Source organism: Hemitrygon akajei, chromosome 14 (assembly GCF_048418815.1).
Source record: "Hemitrygon akajei chromosome 14, sHemAka1.3, whole genome shotgun sequence".
NCBI lineage: Eukaryota > Metazoa > Chordata > Chondrichthyes > Myliobatiformes > Dasyatidae > Hemitrygon > Hemitrygon akajei.
Genome location: NC_133137.1, coordinates 69,883,210 through 69,901,067, shown reverse-complemented (window position 1 = coordinate 69,901,067; position 17,858 = coordinate 69,883,210). Strand labels below are relative to the sequence as shown.

Here is a 17,858-nt window from a genome sequence, read left to right as displayed (position 1 = left end):
ACTGTTCCTGAATCAATTCTCTTATGCTTAAGGTTTTACAGAATTCAGTTATGTTTATAAAAATAAAGAATCTTCATATGATGCAACTATATAAGTATTTTTAAATATATTGTTATGATACCAGCCCCCTCCTTTGCGAGAATCACAAGAGCCCTAGTGAAGGGGGGGGGTCAATGACCCACGAGAGAGGGAGACGTGCTGAAGACCACGTTCCACCGGGAAGCAGAATAAAGCGACCCTGGCTATTGTCTCATGAAGACCACGTGTAAAGCCCTCGGGCAAAGTGGGCTGGTTGAGAGAGAGATTGACACCTGCGATCTCGTGAGGAAGTATAAAGGAGGGTCTGGGGGGGACGATCCCTTCAGACGCTCCAAGGAGACACGATAGCGATCCCGTCGTAGCGGGAAGCCATTTTGAAGGAAGCCACGTGCGTTAGATTCCGAATCAGGAGTCTGTGGCTGGAATCACGGACAATCGCTTTTAACTAACAACAAGAAAGCCTGCTCTCCTGATTCCACCGCGTTGCTTCGAAGGACCTGGGCAAGTGTTCCTTTTCTCACCAACCTCTCTCTCTCTCTCTCTCCAACAAGGGAAACTCAGCGGTTCCCAGAAGGCTGAAGCCTGTCGACTTTTTGAATGACTGTTATATTTTTCCAAATGGACAAGATATTATCCCCCTAGACAACGATAGAGCTTATTTCTGATTGATCATTACTATACCTGCACTTTAGATTGAGTATTGACGACTTATGGTATCTGATTGTTTGTATTAACCTTCCTTTTGTGCCCCTTTATAAATAAAAACGGTTTAAAAATGGTACCATCAGACTTCAGCGGACCTCTCTATCTTTGCTGGTAAGTGATCCAGTTACGGGATACGTAACAATATACACACACACAAAGTGCTGGGAAAAGATGCATCTACAGAGAGACAATCGGGGTAAATTTGCAGTCATATGAATAGTCTCATATGCCTGACATGCCAAATATATCCAGCACTTGCAAGTTTATTGGTTATAACATATACAGTGGCATGCAAAAGTTCGGGTACGCCTGGTCAATATTTCTTTTACTGTGAATAGCTAAGCGAGTAAAATATGACCTGATTTCCAAAAGGCATAAAGTTAAAGATGACACATTTCTTTAATATTTTAAGCAAGATTACTTTTTTATTTCCATCTTTTACAGTTACAAAATAACAAAAAAAGGAAAAGGGCCCGAAGCAAAAGTTTGGGCACCCTGCATGGTCAGTACTTAGTAACACCCCCTGTGGCAAGTATCAAAGCTTGTAAATGCTTTCTGTAGCCAGCTAAGAGTCTTTCAATTCTTGTTTGGGGGATTTTTGCCCATTCTTCCTTGCAAAAGGCTTCTAGTTCTATAAGATTCTTGGGCCATATTGCATGCACTGCTCTTTTGAGGTCCATCCACAGATTTTCGATGATGTTTAGATCGGGGGACTGTGAGGGCCATGGCAAAACCTTCAACTTGCGCTTCTTGAGGTAGTCCATTGTGAATTTTGAGGTGTGTTTAGGATCATTATCTTGTTGTAGAAGCCATCCTCTTTTCATCTTCAGCTTTTTTACAGACGGTGTGATGTTTGCTTCCAAAATTAATTGAATTAATTCTTCCCTCCACCAGTGAAATGCTCCCCATGCCACTGGCTGCAACATAAGCCCAAAGCATGATCAATCCACCCCCGTGCTTAACAGTTGGAGAGGTGTTCTTTTCATGAAATTCTGCACCCTTTTTTCTCCAAACATACCTTTGCTCATTGCGGCCAAAGTGTTTTATTTTAACTTCAGCAGTCCACAGGACTTGTTTCCAAAATGCACCAGGCTTGTTTAGATGTTCCATTGCAAACTTCTGATGCTGAATTTTGTGGTGAGGAAGCAGGAAAAGTTTTCTTTTGATAACTCTTCCATGAAGGTCATATTTGTGCAGGTGTCGCTACACAGCGGAACAGTGCATCACCACTCTAGGGTCTGCTAAATCTTCCTGAAGGTCTTTTGCAGTCAAACAGGGGTTTTGATTTGCCTTTCTAGCAATCCTATGAGCAGTTCTCTCGGAAAGTTTTTTTGCCTTCCAGACCTCAATTTGACCTCCACCGTTCCTGTTAACTTCCATTTCTTAATGACATTATGAACTGAGGAAACAGCCACCTGAAAACACTTTGCCATCTTCTTATAGCTTTCTCCTGCTTTGTGGACATCATTTATTTTAATTTTCAGAGTGCTAGGCAGGTGCTTAGAGGAGCCCATGGCTGCTGATTGGTGGGACAAGGTTTGAGGAGTCAGGGTATTTATAAAGCTTTGAAATTAGCATCATCTGGCCTTTCCTAACAATGACTGTGAACAAGCCATAGCCCTAACAAGCTAATTAAGGTCTGACACCTTGGTAAAAGTTATCTGAGAGCTCAAATCTCTTGGGGTGCCCAAACTTTTGCATGGTGCTCCTTTCCTTTTTTTCACTCTAAAATTGTACAAAACAAAAATAATACACTAATACACTAATCTTGCTTAAAATATTGAAAAGAATGTTTCATCTTTAACTTTATGACTTTTGGAGATCAGTTCATCGTCTACTCACTTAACTATTCACAGTAACAGAAATTTTGACCAGGGTGCCCAAACTTTTGCATGCCGCTGTAGATTGATTACATTACAGAAAGCAGTGTTGAAATTATATTTGATTTTCTCCTGAGCCAAGGTACTTTGAGTGAGGATAATGAATCAAGGTAAAGCCAAGTATGATGTTTGGAAAACGATTTTGGAAATAACATAGGAGTTTAAAAAAAAATTATTACAAAAATTGACCTTATTCATAATATACATATATACAAAGGAAGAAACAGTGCAAAAACCTTATACCTTCATGATCGATACTTCCAGTAGTGTAAACTTAATTTTTAAAGAAAAAAATAAACATAGCACCATGCCACTCATGTGCCCCAACCCCCCAAAACCTCCCACCGTGGGTGACACATCCTTTTCATTTAATTAAGGGTCTTCCCCACTTAACTCTGCTCCCTCATGTGCAAGATCCGAGACTGTGTCCATAGCATTGGCTGTACTGTGCTCAAGTGCATGCTTCAGAATGTACTACAGTGCAAGATGGACTAAGGCAGTTGGCAGTATTGTTACGAACCCTGAAACTGGGTGTCTTACCAGCAAAGATAGGAGTATCCGTGAAGTCTGCTGATACTATTTTTAACAGTATTTATTAGTAAAAATACACAAAAATAATATCAATGCAAATATACAGATAATATACGTCATCAATACTAAACCTAAAAGTGCGCGTATAATAATAATCAATAAGAAATAAGCTCTATCGTTGTCTAGGGGATAATGAATTGTCCGATGGAAATATAAAGTTCAGTTCAGTTCATACAGGCTGCAGTAGTTGTTGTTCACTGTGTTGCAATTGTTGGAGAGAGAGAGAGAGAGAGGGAGGGAGAGAGGGGAGAGAGAGAGAGAGAGAGAGAGAGAGAGAGAGAGAGAGGGAGATAGAGAGAGAGAGAGAGAGAGAGAGAGAGAGAGAGAGAGAGAGAGAGAGAGAGAAACTTGCCGACTTTCCTTTTACGATCTTGATCCGTCTCCGTCCTTTAGCTAGACCGTTCCATGGAGGACTTGTCACCCAGACAAGGGTGGACACACACACAAGCCCCCACCGGTCTCGTAGCATCTCTCCTGGTGCATCTGAGGGGTGTTCCCCAGTCCCTACTTTTATCCCCACTCACGGGGTCTCAGGTGTCAATCAGGTTGGGATGATGCAATCCCTCAACCAGACCACTCTGGTTGCCCCCTGAGGGGTTTCAATGAATAGGACAGTACTCAATACACGATTCCTTCTCCAAGAGACAATAGCAGTAATCTCTCTCTTTGTCAATAGGAGACATTCCAACCTGTGCTGTGCCCCTCTCTCATAAATTTGTATGAGCTGTTTATCTCTCTCATTTCCTTTGATAACAGCATCGGAGTAGTAGCGATTTGCTATTCTCCAAAAGGGGGGGCATTGGTGATTCTGTACCCTTCTGCCCATCAGAGTTGCTCCTCATTCGTAACACTCCCATCCTTCTAAGAATTTTTACCACAGAGAAAAATTAACTAATACAGAGTCTTACAGAATTTCAGAATCTAACACAAAAGAGTTTTTTTTTCACTACAGAGTAATATAGTTATACATTCAATTCAGCATCTAGAGTTAGCGATTACATTGTCACTTCCTTTAATAGCTTAATATCTTGTACCTTAATAAATTCCTGTAGCATCAGACTCCAATTTAATAACCACCTATTTTTATTCCTTTTCTTCAGCAAAACAAAACTAAAGAGTTGTGATCTTAGCTTACGTGTATATTACAAAAGTTTATGCAAATACTAATCTTTATTTTACTTTCAAACTTAACAGTCAATCTTCCATGGTGTTGTTTTTATTATTTACATGCTTTGTTGAAATCCCTCAAAACCAGATTCTGTTATTTAAAGTGGCATTTTGTCAACCTTCGCCCCTTTTCCACTTAACGCTCACGTGGTTAGCTTGCTCACCAGTGTGGAATAGGCTTTTGCATGCTCCTTTCATAGGAGTTATTTTATCAACAATGTTTTCCAAACTTAGCCCATCTTCTGAACTTCCATACAATTCTTTATTGTTAAGCAAGTCATTAGTTTTATCTTCCGGACCCTTCATTCTATTAATTTTCAGTTTAATATCTGCAAGCGATCCCTCTTTGTCCAAACAACATTTCAAATTCTGCCTCTTCACAGCACACCCTTGAATAACATTAGCGCGTGGGGCACCTTTACATTCCAAATCAAACTGTAATTGATTCGCAGGCACCGTGTTAACAAGCCCTTGTCCCTTCAGCCTGGTTACTGCTTCTGACACCAATCCAGACTTTAAATTTTCTTCATTCAATTTAGGAACTACACTTTTCCCTTCTCCTTCAATAATAATATTCACATCACCACATTTTATCTGCTCACTAACTTTTAACACACCTTCGAACACAAACAACTGGGAATTCTCACTTCCCACTAGTACCAAGGTTAACCCTTTCTTCACTGAACCAAGTCCATCTGACCCACAAGGACTGCATTCCTTTTTAACTGAATCAAATACCTCAGACTTTTCCTGAGTTTCATTACTAGGTTCAGTACCACGTGCATCCACATCTTGAACACACTCAAATGGGACATCTGCCTCTTCCAGGCTTTCAATACCTGTCCCCTTTTCAAATTCTAAGTTCCCCTGATCCTCCCAGTTACTCTCTGGGCAACTCCCTTCCGGAGTAAACTCAACTCTGCGGGCTGAAACAACCTCATCTGCCAACTCAGCAGACTCCTTCAAGGTAATGGCATCCTTTTCATCTAGGACTGCCCTTATTTTACTATCGGGAACACCTTTAGTATTTTCAACTTCTTCAAACAGTTCTGTCAAGCCAGACAGATCATCCATGTCCAACCCTGGACCTTCTAACAGTCTTATCTGTTTCTCATTTTTACTCCGTGCCTCTACAAATTCCCTCCTGGTTAAGGGTAGGTCTACCTCCTCTCCTTTACTCTCTTTCACCTCCCTATTCTCCGTTTTACCATCCTCTAACCCCTCTTGGTACAGGGTCAGTAAAAACGTCTCAGCCAAATCAACACTGGACTGATTTAAACTGGTCTCTTTCTCAGCTGCCTTTCTCGACATGCTGCGAGTGATCACGCATGCGGGATAGATCTTGGAATCTGGGGGTGGGTCCTCAACACTTACAAGCTGGCTCGTCAGCTTCATTACTGACCACACGTCACCACCTGCTAAATCATTACCAAGAAGGACATCCACACCTTCTCTCGGGAATTCTGATCGCACCCCTATTTCAACTGGTCCAAATACCAGATCACAATTTATAATGATCCTATGCAAAGGTACAGCTTCTGTCCTTTTTCCTATGCCTCTCAAAGCTACCTCTCCAGTCTCAGGACCAAAATCTAGTACCTTACTGAGAATCAATGACTGCTCAGCTCCGGTATCTCTCCAGATCCGCACTGGAACTGGTGTTTCTCCCTCTTTCACAGACACGGTCCCTTCTGAAATAAATTTCTCACGCCCCTCTTGTATTCTATCTACCTGGGGCTTTCTCATCGATTTGCTGATCGACACAATACATCCTGTAGGGACTGCTGCTTTCCCTTTTCCTGTCTCCTTCCTCGGAGCAAAGCACTTAGATGCAATATGACCAACCTTTCCACAATTAAAACAGGTCAAGCCAGGAACCCTCCTGCCATCTTGCCTTTCTTCCTCCTTACTTTTACCACTAGCTCCCGGCTGAATTTCTGCCTCAGTCGGCGGGCTTTCTCTACTGTTCCCACAGTCTCTCTGGTAACTCTTATTCGAGGAAAACTTTGTCTTGTGGGTTAGGGCATATTCATCTGCGAACCTGGCAAATTTGGATATGGACTTATTCGGCTTCTCGTTCAAATACATCCGGTTATCATCCGAAACACAACTTTTAAATTCCTCAATCAGAATTAACTCCCTGAAATGCCGAAAATCCTCTTCCACCCTTTCTGCCGCACACCAATGATCCAAGAGCACACCCTTCTCATAGGCAAACTCTGCATACGTCTGATTCCACACTTTCCTTAAATCTCTGAACTTTTGTCTATATGCCTCAGGTACCAATTCGTAGGCCCGAAGAATGGCCTGTTTTACTTCCTCGTAATTCTCATACTCCTCCTCCTCCACAGACAACGCTGCATATGCCCGTTGTACCTTTCCTTTTAACACACTTTGTAACAATGCCACCCACTGATCTCTGGGCCACTTCTGATTCACTGCCACCTTTTCAAAATGCAAGAAATAACTATCAACATCCGTCTCCTCGAACGGAGGTACTAACCTAAACTCCCTACTAACATTAAACCTCTCCTCTCGGTCTGCCCCTTGAGCTCTTCGCTCTTGCCTTAACTTCTCCATGTCCAGCTCATGCTGCCTCTGTTTCTCCTTCTCCCTTTCAGCTCTTTCATGCTCCCTCTGCTTTTCAGCTCTTTCCTTCTCCTTTTCAGCTCTTTCTTTCTCCTTTTCAACTGCTTCCAGCTCTTTTAACCTAATTTCATGCTCCCTCTGCTTTTCAGCTCTTTCTTTCTCCCTTTTCACCTCTAACTCCTTTAGCTGGAGCTCATACTCCCTTTTCTTCTGTTCCAACCTTAATTTTTCCAACTCTAACTGAACCGTCCCACTAGCTGGTACCTTTTCCGGGGAAGGTTCCACTACCTCAGCCGAAAACACCTCCTTATTAACATAATACTGAGCAATGGCCCTCTGTATCTCCCACTTTTTCATTGACGACTTCACCTCTGTGAGTTTTAATCTTTTCACAATATTTACCAAGTCCGACTTTGTGGCATCCTCTAGCACCTCTGGAGTCGGGTTTTTTGTAAATTCGACTACGTCCATCTTTGCTGGTTTCCCGTCTGGTTACCCGCGCAACCAGATGCAAGTCTGGACTTAAAAGCCCGATATACTGGCCCTCCAATTTGGTATCAAATCTCGAGACAAGGCCCCAAGTTGTTACGAACCCCGTAACTGGGTGTCTTACCAGCAAAGATAGAAGTATCCGTGAAGTCTGATGATACTATTTTTAACAGTAGTTATTAGTAAAAATACACAAAAATAATATCAATGCAAATATACAGATAATATAAGTCATCAATACTAAACCTAAAAGTGCGGGTATAATAATAATCAATAAGAAATAAGCTCTATTGTTGTCTAGGGGATAATGAATTGTCCAATGGAAATATAAAGTTCAGTTCAGTTCATACAGGCTGCAGTAGTTGTTGTTCACTGTGTTGCAATTGTTGGAGAGAGAGAGAGAGTAACTTGCCGACTTTCCTTTTACGATCTTGATCTGTCTCCGTCCTTTAGCTAGACTGTTCCGCGGAGGACTCGTCACCCAGACAAGGGTGGACACACACACAAGCCCCCACCAGTCTCGTAGCGTCTCTCCTGGTGTGTCTGAGGGGTGTTTCCCCAGACCTTACTTTTATCCCCACTCACGGGGTCTCAGGTGTCAATCAGGTTGGGATGATGCAATCCCTCAACCAGACCACTCTGGTTGCCCCCTAGGGGTTTCAATGAATAGGACAGTACTCAATACACGATTCCTTCTCCAAGAGACAATAGCAGTAATCTCTCTCTTTGTCAATAGGAGACATTCCAACCTGTGCTGTGCCCCTCTCTCATAAATTTGTATGAGCTGTTTATCTCTCTCATTTCCTTTGATAACAGCATCGGAATAGTAGCGATTTGCGATTCTCCAAAGAGGGGGGGCATTGGCGATTCTGTACCTTTCTGCCCATCAGAGTTGCTCCTCATTCGTAACAGTATTCCCTTACAGACATCTCGCTGTGCTGAAAGACTAACAAGTTGATGGCTTTCCAGCTGCACTTGATTACTTGTCTCATGTGTATCTCTGGGAACAGCCCAAAGATTAGACTCCTTCGTTACAAAGCTGCTGGGGATGAACCAGGGCACAAAGCCTTGAATCCATTGCCACGCTCTCTTTGCAAATCCACAGTCTGTAAAGATGTGGATGACTGTCTCTTCCCTACCACAGCCATCCTGAGGGCAGCATGCATTGGGAATAGTATGTTGTCTGTATAGGAACATTTCACCACCGGTCAAGTGAGATCGTGGTGTTTGTTGATGATTTCTGGCAATGAGACATTCTGCCATATGGGTTGAACAGTCTGCTCAGGGAACAACTTCATATCCATAGCATCCTTGTCATGCAATATCTGCAAGAAGTTCCATGCTGACCACTGTCTGATGGACTTGTGGTCAAAGATGTTTACTTGGGAGTACTCTCCCACAAAGGACGGGCAGTGCAGCAGTTTCCACCTGACCGGGGCGTTGAGTGGTAGAGGATCCTGACCTGTCTTCCACTACACTAGGGACATGTAGGATTTCAGTACATAGAGACACTTGGTGTGCATGTACCTTGAGTTCACACACTGACTGATGCAGCCAAATGTGAAGGCAGTCACCAGGATGAGGGCAATATTGGGTACACTTTTGCATCTAACTTCATGGAATTATGCATCTTGACCCATTGGAGTTGCTCTAATGTGGACCCCCAAGTAAACTGGAAGACATCCCACGTAATTACTAACGCAGAGGAGCAGGCCACATTGTGATAAGTACAGCAGTCCTGAGAGCGTATCACAACTGATAACCAAGTTCTTACCAGTTATTGACAGAAGACCCCCCATTTCCGCAGACCCATTTTTGGTTCTACCTCCCCAATCTGCTAGGCAATTCTTGTTGTACACACCTCAGTCACTCTGAACCAGATTCCCAGCACTTTCAGGTAGTCAGACCTAATCCTGAAGGGGGTATTGGCCTGTTGCTAAAGAGCATAGCCTTGCTTTTCCTGTGGTTAATCCACTGCCAACTAGAACTATTTGTAGATGCTAATCAATGTGCAAACTGACTGTGGATCTGAAATAACATAGGAGACGCATCCTTAATGCACTAGCCACGTTGAGAACTGAAGTTATGCATTGTCACTTTCTTGCAATACAATGCCTACCTTCTCTCTCCCCACTTAATGTCACAATTTTTGTCAACTTATGATCACATCAGTGTAGGGAAACTTGTAATAGAAAAGTACAAGTGCTCTTTTAAGAATTGGTGTATTTAAGAACCTTAGATCTTAGTAAACCACATCAAAGCCTGAAGGTCAATTGGAAGTCCAGAAGTCAAAGCCTAGTGACCGTAGCCCCAAGTCTGAATCTCTGAGAGTCCACTGGAAAAGATGAAGGCCCCCCAATGCCCATGAATCCACAAGTCCGCTGGACACTGGAGACCGCAGACCACCTGTCCTGGGGTCGGAGGATGTGCATGGGTGGGTGGGACAGAGGAACAGGACTTGTTGCTTGGTATGTTCTGTTTTATTGTATCCTGTGTGGTTCTGCTGAACACAGTGGGCATGCCACGTAGTCGCTGGAATGTGTGGCAATATTTGCAGGCTGCTCCCAGCACATCACTGGGAGTGTTGGTTGTTAACACAAACAATGCATTTCACTGTACATTTCGATGTACATGTGATAAATAAATTGGAACTTCACAATTTGAATGAGAATTTTTGAAATATGTGAAGACAACTCTGCAGTTGATGGAGTGACATAGCCATCAATATGTCTCAGCAGAGATTTGGATAAGGTGTGTCAGCTTTTCAAAAACCACCATACTGAGAACGTACAGAAATAATGAATAGATGCAGCACATCAAACCTGTTCTGCCATTCAATAAGATCATGACTGATCTTCTACATTTTTCAATTACCACCCATTTTTCTGATTTTAGGAATGGTGCCCAAAAATTTATTCGAAGAAGCTTTGAATACACTGAGCCTCAAAACACACTGCCTAACCTCCTCCCTGCTTTTGTTCTTATCTCTGTCTGGAATACCTAACTTATCTTGAGTTTGTGCCTCTTGGCTTCAACCTCAAGCCTCTCAGTATCACGTACACACAGTGGCCACTTTATTAGGTACACCTCTACACCTGCTCATTAGTGCATATATCTAATCAGCCAATTACGTGGCAGCAACTCAATGCATAAAAGCATGCACGTTGGTCAGGAGGGTTCAGTTGTTCTTCAGACCAAACATAAGAACTGGGAAGAAATGTGATCCAAGTTACTTCGATGGTGGAATGAATATTGGTGCTGGACAGGGTTCCCTTCGTTTATTTGGGACACTCTGCTGCTTAATTGGGACAGTAGACTGTTGCCAAACAGTTTCAAACTAGCATCATTGGACACTACACCGTGCTCAGAGCAAACCGTTTTAAAATAGCTTCAATTGCATGCATTTGTGTTCAAAATCAATGATTTTTTTTTTGGTCACTGATAGTTGGTGAAAAATAATCAGCAAGTCAATTGAGAACCGTTTTGCTCACTGCAGTTTCAAGCATTCAGACTTGGAAATGGCAGAAACTGTAAGGAGTAAAAATGAAATGATTTCACTGCTTCAACAAGTTAGGGACTACAATGAATTTGAAGGTATTGACAATCATCTTAAATGTTAGCTTTGGCCCCCACTGGATACTCAGCTCTCACCTGTGGCTCCAAGTAGCTGTTTGCATGTGACAACACCACACTCTGGTACACTGCTTCAACAGGTGGGCTAAACAAGGTGAAGATAGCTGGTGGTTCTCATATCCTGGTGGAATAGGGACAGGCCCGTCCTCGCAAATGAAGTCAACTCCAGCAGACTGATGAGATCCATATTAAGATCCAATGGCCAAGAAGGTGGTTTTGCAATGCTCCATGGAGAGTGAAGGGTATGATGAGGCACTGAATTAGTCATGGTCATCACTACAACCAAGGATTTTCCCAGTTCTGATGACCCAGACTTTTGAGGTCGAAAGAGTGTAAATGTTTCAGTGCAACAGTTTTTCCACTTTAAAAACTCTCCGAACAGGTTTCCGTCATTGTGGATATGATAAACAACCACCTGCCATGGTAGTCTTCTAACATGTTCTGTATTTTGTTTGTTACTCAATTAAACAGCATCTTGTCTTTTCAATACCTGTTTAATTATTTCCATGAAACTTCAGCTAATTGAGGCATCCACTTAACTGGGCCAAATGGGTAACACAATGGGGAACTAAGGGTAGCACGAGGGGGAATTTCTTTACTCAGAGAGTGGTAGCAGTGTGGTATGAGCTTCCAGTAGAAGTGGTAGAGGCAGGTTCGGTATTGTCATTTAAAGTAAAATTGGATAGGTATATGGACAGGAAAGGAATGGAGGGTTATGGGCTGAGTGTGGGCCAGTGGGACTAGGTGAGAGTAAGCCTTCGGCACGGACTAGAAGGGCTGAGATGACCTGTTTCCGTGCTGTAATGGTTATATGGTTAAAATGTACAGATCCTAATGTGTCCCAATTAATGGGAATCCACTGTACATGGAGTTAGGTAAGAAATTACAATGTAGGGTCTCGAGGGTAGTGACCTCCAGATTACTCCCAATGCCACATGCTAGTGAGTCCAGGAACAGAATGATAGGACAGATGAATAGCATAATACACAAAATGCTGGTAGAACACAGCAGGTCAGGCAGCATCTATAGGAAGAAGCGCTGTCGACGTTTCGGGCCGAGACCTTTCGTCAGGATGACAGATGAATATATGGCTGAAGGTTCTAGGATCATTGTCTTCTGTGGTACAATGAATCTCTACAAAGGGATGGGTTGCACTTGAGTCACAAAGGGAGCAATGCTCTAGCAGGGGAATTTGCCTTTGCTGCCAGGGAGGGTTTAAACAAGGTCTCAAGAGAACGAAGTTAGTGAGAAGACAGGAGTACATCCAATAACCACAAGGTTTAAGCCTAGCAAGCAGAATACATGTTTAAATTAATAGAGCAGTTAGAGCCACTGCCTTAAATTACATCTACTTCAATGTGCATAGCTTAACTGGTAAGGAGGACGGACTGAAGACGTGGATTACCTCTAGAGATTGGGACATTGTGGCCATAATAGAAGTGTGGCTGAGAGAAGGACAGGACAGTCAACTCAGTGTTCTGGAGTTCTAATGCTTTAGGCATGTCAAAGGAACAGTGCCTTATTGATAAGCGTAGACACAAGAGCAGAACTTAGAAAAGGGCACAGCAGCTTAATGGTTAACACAACGCTTCACAGTTCCAGCGACCCGGGTTCAATTCCCACAGCTGCCTATAAAGGAGTTTATATGTTCTCCACATGACTGCATGAATTTCCTCCGGATGCTCTGCTTTTCTCCCACAGTCCAAAGATCTACTGGTTGGTAGGTTGATTATTGTAAATTGTCTTCCGATTAGGCTAGGATTAAATCAGGGGTTACTGGGTGGTGTGGCTTGTAGGGCCTATTCCAAACTGTATGTCAATAACCTAAATAAATATTCTTGAAGGATAGGCTATATTATAGACACCCCCCCCCCCCCCCAACCACAATAGTCAACTTGAACTTGATGAGCAGATGTGTTGAGAAATTGCACGTACTCATGAGAGTAGTTGGGTAGTGCTAATCTAAGATTTCAATTTTCTAGGTATTATGCAATGTGCAAAGTGTGTCACCAGTGTGCAAAAGGCCTAGATGGAGCAGAATATGTGCATTGCATCCAAGACAGTATCTTCATGGAACCTACAGAGGAAGGGTTTGTGATCTTGGGTCTCCTCGGCAACTTTCAATTCCCTGGTCCTGACTGCCTCATCTTTACCATTGATGTTCAGTCTCTATTCACTTCTGTCCCCCATCAAGGCCTCAAAATTCTCCACTTCTTTCTTGAAGAAAGAAGTGACCAAATCCCTTCCACCTCCATCTAGCAGAACTGGTTGGGGAAAATCACTTTGTTGAGCAATCACACACCATCCGCCACAAGCACACCCTCCCAGTGGCCCAACATTTAATTCCGATTCCCATTCTGACATGTTGGTACATGACTTCCTCTTGTGCCAAGAGGAGGCCACCCTCCACGTAGAGCAACAGCTTATATTCAGTCAGGGTAGCCTCCAACCTGATAGCATGAATATCGATTTCTCCAATTTCTCTCCTCTTACCCCCCCACCCCCACACATATCTGAGCTTTTATCTCTTTTGCCTTTTACTTCCCCCTGGAACCCCTTCTCCTTCCCTTTATCCTGTGGTCCACTCTCCTCTACAATTGGATTCCTTCCTCTCCAACCCCTGCCCTTTCCCACCCAGCAAACTTCACCCACGACCTTCCAGCTATTCTCCTTCCTCTCACCCTTTTTCCTAGCGTATTCCCCTTCCTTCTCAAACCCGAAGGCAACTCTCAGCCCGAAACATTGATTGTTTATTCATTTCCATAGATGCGGCCTGACCTGCTAAGTTTCTCCAACATTTGGTATTGCTTTGATTTTCCAAGATCTGCCAACTTTCTCATGTTGTAGAAATGCAAGTTGCATTTGGTAAAAAATTTATAATCAAGGAATCATTTTTTTCCATTTATATCTTATTTGCAAGTTACATTACTTTTAATTAGCTCTACTGAAGTGGTTCCTTGTAAAATAAATTGCATTGCATTGAGCTGGTTATGGAAGAATTGATCAACTAGAGAGGTTATCAAAGACAAATAAAGGAGAAGTAGTATGATCACACTACACAAGAAGCAAGATATGGAAAAGTGAATACATTCAAAAAGGAATCAAAGCGTGACCATGTATAAAAGAGTGGGATTTAAAGATACATTTTAATCATTCTGTTTAGTTCTCTTTTCTCATGCATGCGTCAATCAATTCTACAGCACTCTTTCACAACCACCTACTAAGTGGCTTGGGTGAAATGTCCATCATCCAAGTTTCAATCCCAAATGACCATTGATGCTGTAACGTTCCTGTGTTACAATAATGAAAACTGGGAAGGAAAAATTATCAGTGAGATGTGGATGCCTTGGTTACAGGAACTAAATAATATTTGTTGCAATGAAACAATTAAAATTCAATTTTGTATTTTTATTGTACAAGCATAAAACATTTGACCAAATGCAATGTGTATAAAAAAAATAAGTTAATTGACATGCAAACAATTTTTGGTTGGCCAGGTAGTTTTTATGAAGAATTATGATCCTTGGAAATGAAACTATTTTACATATCAAACTAACCAACACAGCCACTGTTTCTTCCCGTTAATATTCTGCAGATGAGGGCAAGACAGGCGATGCATCATTTTAAGCATTAGGAAGAGAATAAATGTGTTGTGACAAACTTATTAGTATACCCTTTCAACTTCAGTTGTTCATACAACAGGAAGGTCAAACTGAGAGCTCCCCAAATTAAATTTTTAAAATACTTAATTTTTTTTTTAGATAAATTCCAATCAAACTAGAATTTAAATATTCTAGTAAACACCAAAAGGAATGTGGCAATAATTTTACATTATATTCAATTGCAAAGAATCAAGACAAAAACTAAATATTCCAACAGCTAAACTTTCATCAGAATTCTTTATCTTTCCTTGGATAATAGTCATAAGTTTTACAGGAGTAAACAGAGTACAAAATATCTCGAACACAGGATGCCTAAATAACACTAGAAAACACATTTTAAGTTACTTGCATTGCATCTAAGACTTGAGGTGCATTTGTACAATAGAACTGGCAGCTCTGGTGTTTTTGACAATTCCATCATCGTAAGGGCTCTTCCCTAGGGGACTTTAATGAAGGCTTTACTGTGAATGAAACTACTTACTGGTTATGGACAAAGGAAATATTAAATTTGTTTACTTTACATCAGATGACTTATTTAAATGCAAGTAAGAATAAAAGATATTCTAAGTGATATATTTTGCATCTCAAGGCCATTGAGAAGGCACTAATTGGAAAATACTACTTTGTGCCAACAATATTCTGGAAGTTCTGGTGCACTCGTTAAAGAAAAATGAAAGAACGTCATCTTCATTTTTGACAGTGAAGTTCCAAAGTGAGTGATGTTTACAACAAACAAAATGGAGGTTTAAATGGCACAGGAGTGTTAGTATTCTTGAAAGTTCATCCTTCTTGAACTGCAGCCTCCCATACCATTAGTTGCATCAAGTCTCATTAAACAAATCTATATAGCTATGTTTCAAGATTGCTGGCAACTCAGATAGCTTATGAGCAAATTTTGAAAATTCAGATTGCAGTAGTGAGAAGGTATTGTCTACAGGTTAAGGATATGTAAATCTTAACTAACAAGCTGAATTCATAAATACTTTGAATTATTATGAGCCACCAAAGCTGAAAGAGTTGCATTCCAACTAATTGTCCACCTTTCCATTTTTGATGTATTAACAGAGCAAGGCATAATAAACTGTATCCTCCCTTTGTCAAAGAAGCCATTAACCCAATTTTTTCTAAAGAAACTCACTCACGTTCGGTTCCATTATCCAGTTAACAAAAACAAATTAAATATTCAGCTGTTGCAGAACATATCTGAAGGCAGAAGGTAAAAATGCCTGGTTACTCAGTCTTCTTATCGCGTTTGTCAACAAGGTTCTGAAAAAGACAGTAACACACTCTAGCTAATTATTTAATTAACAACAAAAACAGATTAACTTCCAATCATAGATTAATATTCACTGAAAGTCAGTCACCTGAATCATTATCAGGTCTGTAATGAAACTATATTCTTATAAGAACTGAAATAACACTTATCAAGTGTAGTTGAATATGGAATCACACCTGCCCTCTTCCCCCCCCCCGCATCTCGAAAGTGATAACTGACAAAGTTGTGAGAAAGCCTTAATGTGACAAGTGTAGAATGAACAGTTACTTACCCAAGGCACTATCATAACTCATTGAGCCCAAGGGTTCCACCCACTTTACTGTCACTCCTGAGCATGATACGATATTTTAAAAGACTGCACCTGATCTGATTTTGTCTTTAATTCCACTTATTCCTATTGATTCCAGTAAAACCCCATTCTTCTGTAGATCTAGCCATCAGTCTTAAATATGCTTAAATTAATTTACCTAGTGCACAGTTTTAGAGTTCAAAAGATTCCTAAGTGTTAGAAGAAATTCCACCATCTCAGTCTTAACTTTATCCTGACACTATGATCCCTAGTTCTAGATTCCCCTAACAGAGATTCAGTGTAATTATGTGATCTCTATGCAAGACAAGTCCCCCCCCCCCCCCCACCCCACCATCTCAGTATTTGACAATAACAAACCAATTCCAATTATCACAGCACTTCCCTACCAGGCCTCAAAATAGGTTTTTCCCAATGGTATCAACTCTTATGCTTATGATCACTTCGACTTAAAAAAAATAGATTACAGCAGCAAAGCTATCTTAATCAGAACTAAATAATTAATGTAACTTCTAACTTTAAAATTCTACCTAAAGCATAGTAATCAGTCTCTTCAATCCAGTGAACTTTCTCTGCACTAACTTCAAGCCACTAATGCTGTATGCAGTACTTCAAACTAAGGTCACGTAACAATGTTACACGATTTCCTTGCCTTTCCACCCCTTTACATTTAAATTTGGCATTCCCTTTACTTGCTATTTTGCTGTGTTTGCATGGTAACCTAGCTTCTTGCAGCAAGACACTGCAGTTGTTTTGTTTTGTTTTTTATTGGTGTTCAATTTTTTTTATTCTTCCCATGAAAGTGGAAATGTTACATTCCTTCTCATTCTACTTCACCTGCCGATTCTATGTCCACTTATTTTCTATATAGCTCTTTGCAGACACTATGTTCTTCTCATTACATAATTTCCCCACCAGTCTTGATATCAGCAAGCATGATTAAACTCAATCCCTTCAGTCAATTAATATAGATTATAAATAGCAATTTATTTGCAAAAGCCTGGGAACGAATCACTTTGCTGCACTCTTTCAGATGGAAATGCCAAATGATTTCAGGAAATTACTTAAGAGATACAGCATGTTAATAGGCTCTTCCATCCAATGAGCCTACATCATCCAATTACACAGTTATGTCATAACCAATTAACATACCAACCCATATGTCTTTGGAGTGTGGGAGGAACACCTGGAGGAAACCCATGGGGTCACAGGGAGAACGTACAAACTCCTTACAGACACTGTGGAATTGAACCCAGTCGCTGGCTCTGTAACAGTGGTATGCTAACCACTTCACCACCTTGCCACCCATAAGGAAACAAATTTCAGAAGAAGGGTAAAACGCACTTTATGACTGCCAAAGTGTGTGGGTGGGGTGCAATAAATTAATCTTCAGCATATTGAAAAGGAGTGCAGATGGTAGAATAATTTCTGGAATCTTTCCAGCAATATTGGAAAGAGATGGTAAAATGCTTTGAATCCAAGAAGCTAAATATGTTTGTAAAGTAACCCAGATGTACATC

At 41.3% G+C, this 17,858-nt stretch overlaps 1 protein-coding gene across 2 annotated transcripts in view; it reads right to left on the bottom strand.

Annotated features, from left to right (window-relative positions):
* Positions 1-14,480: 14,480 nt before the first annotated feature.
* Positions 14,481-17,858, bottom strand: part of dus4l (dihydrouridine synthase 4-like (S. cerevisiae)) — a 69,947-nt gene continuing 66,569 nt past the window's right edge. For both annotated transcript variants that reach the window (XM_073066329.1, XM_073066328.1), the window contains one exon: positions 14,481-16,021. In XM_073066329.1, the coding sequence (XP_072922430.1) occupies positions 15,986-16,021 (36 nt within the window). In that variant the 3' untranslated portion in view covers positions 14,481-15,985. The remainder of the gene's footprint in view (positions 16,022-17,858) is intronic.